The sequence below is a fragment of the Haliaeetus albicilla genome, chromosome 4, assembly GCF_947461875.1.
Source record: "Haliaeetus albicilla chromosome 4, bHalAlb1.1, whole genome shotgun sequence".
In the NCBI taxonomy this organism is placed as follows: domain Eukaryota; kingdom Metazoa; phylum Chordata; class Aves; order Accipitriformes; family Accipitridae; genus Haliaeetus; species Haliaeetus albicilla.
Window position 1 is genome coordinate 31,891,067 of NC_091486.1, and position 6,536 is coordinate 31,897,602.

Genomic DNA, 6,536 nt, shown 5'->3' on the forward strand with positions numbered 1-6,536 from the left:
ATGTTATCAATGGGAGGACAGAAAAGATTGCTCCTTTCAGCAACATGTTAAAACTTAGACCCTTAATCACCTTTCAAAATTAGGGGCCAATACTGATTTATGCAGCAGCATTTACAGAGGTGCAATTAAATTAATACTAGATAGGAAGAAGGTTACCAAAGTTTCTAGTATTTAAGATGCACACAAAATCATTTAAGTCATACAGAATCTGGACAATTTCACAGAATCAAGCTTTGTTTTAAAGGAATTTAACAGGCACAGCTTAAAACATTTTAGCATTTCTCAAAATCTGAAGAATGTCTTGTCTGTTGTACAAGGAACAAGCATGCAATATAAAGAATACCAGCTATTACACACTAGGTTGTACTGAGGACTGTGTTATGTTGCTTACTCCATTCAAAAACAGAAGTGTCTTGAAATAAACCACTGTAAGTGCGAGAATCGCTTAACTTCAGGCATTTACATCTAAGCTTATTAAAAACTGCCTTTGCAGTTAATGTCAAACAGGCATATACAAATTATGACCACTTCATCCTAACATAGAAATGTTTAGACCCTTGGGTACTTCATGCCAGCTTTCCCATGTATGCAAGATGCCAGTAAGCTGTTTTAGAATTACAGATGCTGACTACACAAATACAAAGCCTCCTTCAAGAAAAGGTATCAAAGAAATCTCATTTTTTTAAACGAGGTCTCCACAAACACCTGATAAAGCTTAATCCACAAAACTTAACCGCACATTCCTTGTTTAATGGTTTTACATTCTCATGGAAGTGGTTTCACCCATTAGAAATAGTTTATTTTCTACATTGTTTGCAAAATTTATTTTTAGCATGCATTGTAGTGAATGACAGAGGCACATTCCAACAGAGTACTACAACTATTTAGAGAATGAAAAACAACCAGTCAGTTTTCCCTCCACAACATGAGGTCTCACAACAAGATTAGTTTTACAACAAAGTGCTTATTCTTCAAATTAATATAACAACACTTGAGCCTATTTTAACAGTTACTGTAAGCAGCCTCCATCAAACAGGTTAATATTATTTTCATAGGACAGCCATCCAGAAACTTCTGAAGACAACGTCAATATTTTAATAGCTGTTTCCAAAAGCTTGCAACTACTCCTGCTGTTTTGGCTGGCACAGAATTGCTTAGAAATTGGTCTGTGATCTGCACTGTTACCAGATAGGGCAAGTTTTAGCATACCCAACTTAGCCTTGTCAGTCTGACACAGAGAGGGAGCAAGATCAGTGGTGTGGTTTGGGTTTTTTGTTGGTTTTGTTTTTTTTTTTAATTTTATTTTATAACTGGATAATTAAAGATATTTCAAGCAATTTGTAGGCTTTCTATTAAAACCACTTTGTTAGATGACCCATATTTCCTTTACAGAAAAAAGTCCTCACATATGCTGCAAGTGTTATTAAAAGGTCCAAAAAAGGGAAATAGCCTTCCTTGGAACACATAAACAAGTTGTTATAAGCCCATTAAGAAGGTAATCAATAAATAGCATTGAACAAAGTCTCCAAGAAAGAGCTTCAGAAAAAAGCAGATGGAACTAGATTTCAGATTCTTTTATAAAATATTAGAGTTGGTTTGCATGTTGCACTTTTCTCCATCAATTAAAATAGATTATTTCCCCTTTTGGTCAACTAGGTACATCAGTCTATTATAAGCAATAGAGTTCACTTTCACATTGTAAGGTACATACTGTATGCATAATCCTTTCTACTACTCTTAATATTTTAAGTATTAAAAAAATTTTAAGACTTCAACACACTTTTCTTATTCTTCAGTGATCACTATTATGTGCACCAACTCTGCAAGATTTGTGAAAATGCTGTCTCCAGTGAACCTTGTAAGTTTTAATGATGCCAATAGAGGAAAGATGACCCAGGACTTTCCTTCCACTGTGTAAGAGTTACGGGAAGCAAGAAGCAGGGGGAAGATGTTGCTAAACCATCAAACATAGGAACAAAGTTGAATAAAATGCCTTTTTTCAGAACTGAGCCACATTTGTTTCTGTAATCTTCACAGTGTTTTGCTAACTTGCTTTTGTATTCCTATACTTCCAGGAAATCCAAGACCATTTTAAGCTACTGGTTCACTGTTAATAGCTGCAGTTGTCTTTAAGAATAATTCTAAGATTTATTTGTAGATAAATGGAAAGTTACTTACAACAGTAGAAAAGTTCCACTAATACCCTCATTTGTCCATCTTTCAGTAATTCTTTCTGAAAAACATTCAGGTTTAGAGCCTGAACTAGATTACATCTTTTGTATCTGATTTGTCCGGCTTTGTATTTGATTTGGGGGGGGGGGGGGGTGTCCTGTAGGAAAAATTAGACTCTGAAGATAGATTTTTGGGTGGCTTTAGAAGCAGCTACTGCAATACATTTAAAGGAGATAATAGTTTTTAAAACTGAAGCATTTTGAAACAGCTACAGTCAACACAGTCTAAAATTTTTTATGCAACTTGTAATACGTTATGTACTTATGGCTTGATTTAGATCAACATCGATGCAGCAATTAGGAAGAAAAACCTCACCAGTCCAAGGCAGGGATAAAGACACCTCTTGACTTGAAAATACTGGTCCTTATAGAAGTTAGTTAAAGCAATAGCAAGGTATGTTGAAATGGCAATAAGCTACACCCTCACCAACACTCTTGGTCACTTAACATAGCCATGTCAAAATTTTCAAGCTGCCAGGCGAAATGCTATTCACTAGCAGATACTACACAATGAATTAATGAAACTTTATAGCTACAGAAAAGGCAAGGCAGAGGTAAGGAAGAAAAATGGATTGGCACTATTATTCCAAAGGTAAGTATTTGTGACTTTGTTTCAATTAGGAAAAATGTTATAAAACTGGAAGATGTAATTAACTAACTAAAACAGTTTTCACCAAAATATATAACTAAGATTGTTCTAATAATCATCATTTTCCTTAAGCCAAAAAACTAACCTTACATCTGTTATTGACAAAGAGCAAAGCTTTTAGCCCTGGAAGCTACTAAATTGAAGTATTCAGACATCTGAAACTCTCAAGTACTTTAAAGTCCCATTAACAGCAATATATGACATTAGACATCCAGGACCAAAAATTTTGCCACAATTTGAGAATAAACGTTCACATTTAACAAAAAACCATGTATAGGATAGTTCTTCATAACACTTTTTTCCAGGAATCAAACGACAACATCTGTTGTAGTTATGGGGTCCCAATCTTCCTTTTTAAGCTACTGAAATTTATATATAGTATCTATGAGTAACACAGGACTGATTTAGTATTCTCTTCAGAAAGCATCTGCTCAAAGTCTCAAATCTAGATGACAACATTTACAGTGTTAGAAGTATTTTTTGTAATGAATATACTATTCAGATACATACAGTCTCAAAATACTTCATGAACTCTGAAATGGTTATCTAAGGAGGGAACGTCATCAGCAAAATGCAGTTGATCATTTATTTCCACACCAAATTCTTCAAGTATCTGTACAAATTTCTCATGCTCTCTCCCAATCCATGACCTCATAGTGTCAAACACTTGGTATGGTGTAACATGAGCATGAACTTCAATTCCTGTCTCTGCAAGTTCTTTCAGCACTTCAGGGTAAGTAACCCAAGTATTGCTTCCTCCTGAGTGACCACCATCCAACCAGTAAATTGCTTTTATGTTTTTTAAGAAGGCATCTGTATTCTTGTCTTTTTTAGCTTCCTTCAGCTCATAAAGCAGCTGGTTCAAAACCACACAACCTTTACTGAAGCCAATCAAAGTAAACGACACTGCACCTACAGCAGACGGTATAATGAAGTTCATAGCAGAATTATTAGAGCATTCACAATCTCTCTCTCTTTCTGTGGATGAGCAGCCATTTGTTGTAGGAACAGACTGTGGCTGTGATTTACAAGCAGCTATTTTTGCATCCTTGCTGACACCATGCACACTTTTCTGGGACAGCAGAATATTCTGAGAGAATCTGAATGCATTAACTAGCAATGCATGGAGATGCTTGAAAGCTCCAAAGTCAGTGCTGTGCTCTGGTGCTCCAAACATGTTGCTTGCCACAAAGTTGTCATAGCAACTGAATTTGTGCAGGTGCATTCGAGAACACTTTACAACCCAAATAAAGCTATTAGGGAACCGGCGAGCAAGTATGGTAGCAACATTTTCAAAACTCCAGTGCTCCCACTGAAAGTTTTCTGGGTGGCAAGACATGATGTCATGATAGTTCTGAAAAATTAAAAAAAATAGAAAAGGCGCATTACTACATTGTGAAAAGACTTCAGCTCTGTCTAGTGTACTTATATTCATAAGAAAGGACTGTAACTAACAGAGAAGCATGCATTAGAGAGGCGCTTGCTTGCTAGGCTTCCAGAACAAGAAACACATTAAACAATCTGGCATACTTGGGATTTACTTATTCTACTTTAATATTTTTACCACACATTTTTAATACCCCCACAATTAATACAATAAAAATAAGCACATGGAAGTATTCGTATTTTTGTTGACTTTACTCCAAGAGAAGATTAAAGTATTATTCAACTTAAGTATGACACAGAATACATAATTTTATATTATCTCCATCTGCAGAAATACTGCTTATCTTATTACAAATCAACAACAGACTTAAAACTTTGTAATAAGTTTTCTATCTTTTATACAGGGAAAAAAAAATCCCTCTCAGCTGTAGCGAGACTTCATTCCCCTTGTTCACATCCATATGGGGCATAGATAGAAAAAAAATTAACCCCCAAGTCATGAACAATCCTCACCTCTGAATTCGTAATGGCAGAGAATACTAATTAGTTTATTTTATTGAGAAATAATAAAGCCTTACCCAGGAATGGTAATCAGAAAGGTTTTCTTAAGCCATCCCAAACCTTATAGTGAAAATCCACAAAGTTCTGCATCTTTACCTTGCAGAAAAGGAAAGCCTTTTCCCTAGGACAGACAGACACTACCTCTGCTTTTGAGAAGTAATGACTTTTGAGATTAACTGACTACCCAGAGTACCAGAGTATGTAATGTTACAGAGGTTGACCACACGCTTAGAGACAGCACTCCAGAGTCTCTTTTCAGTTTCTTGTCAATTCAGAGACAACGTGTGCCTTCTTCAGGACACGCTGAGAAAGCGTCAGCGCCTGTGAAACACCTCCAGGAGGGTGTCTGGGATGTTTGTACACCTGCACAGAGCCGTGGTGCTAAGCCTGACAAGGACAACTTGCCGTCTTAGGATTTCTTCGTCTTCTCTCCGCTGACGTTCTTATCATACCATTTCAGATATTTCCGTCACCGCCAGAAACGTCAATCTCAGGCAATGCTATAGAAGAAGACTCCCCCCCTACCCCCCACTGCTGCTCCTTTTCAGGTTTCAGGGAGGGCCCATTCCCGCTACGTATGCCCCGACAGTAACGGGCAGAAGGCGCGCAAGAGATGCTCCCCCCAGGAGCCCCCGCCTCCGTCGCGGCCGCCACCCCCTCGCCTCCCCCCCCCCGGAGAGCCCGTCCGGTCAGCGGCTCCCTCCGGCGCCGCTTCCCCGCTCCCGCCCGCCATTGCTTACCGCCCTCGGCCGCCCGCAGCCCGCCCCGCCGTACCTGCACGTCCCCCGGGAAGTAGACAACGTGATGCTGCGGCGGGGCTGGGCCGCGCGGGGCCGGCGGCGGCAGCAGCAGCAGCAGCTCGTTGGCCCGGTGCGGCTCCGCGCCCGGCACCTCAGGCAGCCGCAGCCACGGCGGGCTCAGCCGCGCTGAGGAGAAGCCCGCGCCGCTGCCGCTGCCGCCCGCAGGCCCCGCGGCGCAGGCGGCCGGCGCCCCGCAGAGGCTCATGCTCCTGCCCAGGCAGAGGGCAGCGGGGCCGACGAGCCCCCGCAGCAGCGAGGCGGCGGCCGGCGGGCACCGCTTGCTCATGGGGGCGCTGGCCCCGCGACCCGGCGGCTGCCTCCCGCCCGGCCGGCCGGCCACCCGCCCGCCCGCCCGCGGCCCGGCCACGCACCGCGCCTGCGCGCCGCCGCCACCGCCCCCCCCTTCACCCGGACCTCCGCCTATCGGCGCCGCCCGCAGCCCCCTCGAGAGACCCGGCAGGGGGCGTCGCACGTGCGCGCCGCGAGGCCGCGGCCGAGCGCCGGGGGCGGGGCCACGCGCGTCTAACGGCTGCCTGCTCCGGCGATGACGTCACCGAAGCCTTTAAAAGTGAGCGTGGCGGGAAGCGCGGGGCAGTTAGGCGCCCGTCGCGTGGCTGGCGGCGCCCGTCCTCGGGGTGCCCCTCAGGGGCCGAGGGGCGCTCCTCGCGCCTCCCCGCGGCCCCGGCTCGTGCCTGGGCGCCCGCAGGCCCCGCTCTCCTCAGGCCGCGTGGTGCTCCAGGTGAGCCCGCGCAGCTGCTGGCACCGCGGCCTCGCCCTGCCCTTGCTGAAACCAAGTTGAGGTGGCGGTGCCCGGCCGGTGTTCTGCCTGTGCTGCCTTGCCTTGAAAACAGTGCCGGGCTGGTAAATCCGGAGGAATTTACCTCTGAATTTGTAGAAGGCCTCCTGCAG

The 6,536-nt window shown here is 43.6% G+C and overlaps 1 protein-coding gene across 1 annotated transcript; it reads right to left on the bottom strand.

The window, feature by feature from the left end:
* Window positions 1-216: 216 nt before the first annotated feature.
* Window positions 217-5,997, bottom strand: C4H2orf69 (chromosome 4 C2orf69 homolog). The gene is made up of 2 exons (XM_069781803.1): window positions 5,602-5,997; window positions 217-4,234 (listed from the first exon to the last, which is right to left on the bottom strand). Exons 1-2 carry the CDS (start codon window positions 5,911-5,913, stop codon window positions 3,395-3,397), a joined length of 1,152 nt encoding a protein of 383 aa, XP_069637904.1. The 5' UTR covers window positions 5,914-5,997; the 3' UTR covers window positions 217-3,394.
* Window positions 5,998-6,536: the final 539 nt, after the last annotated feature.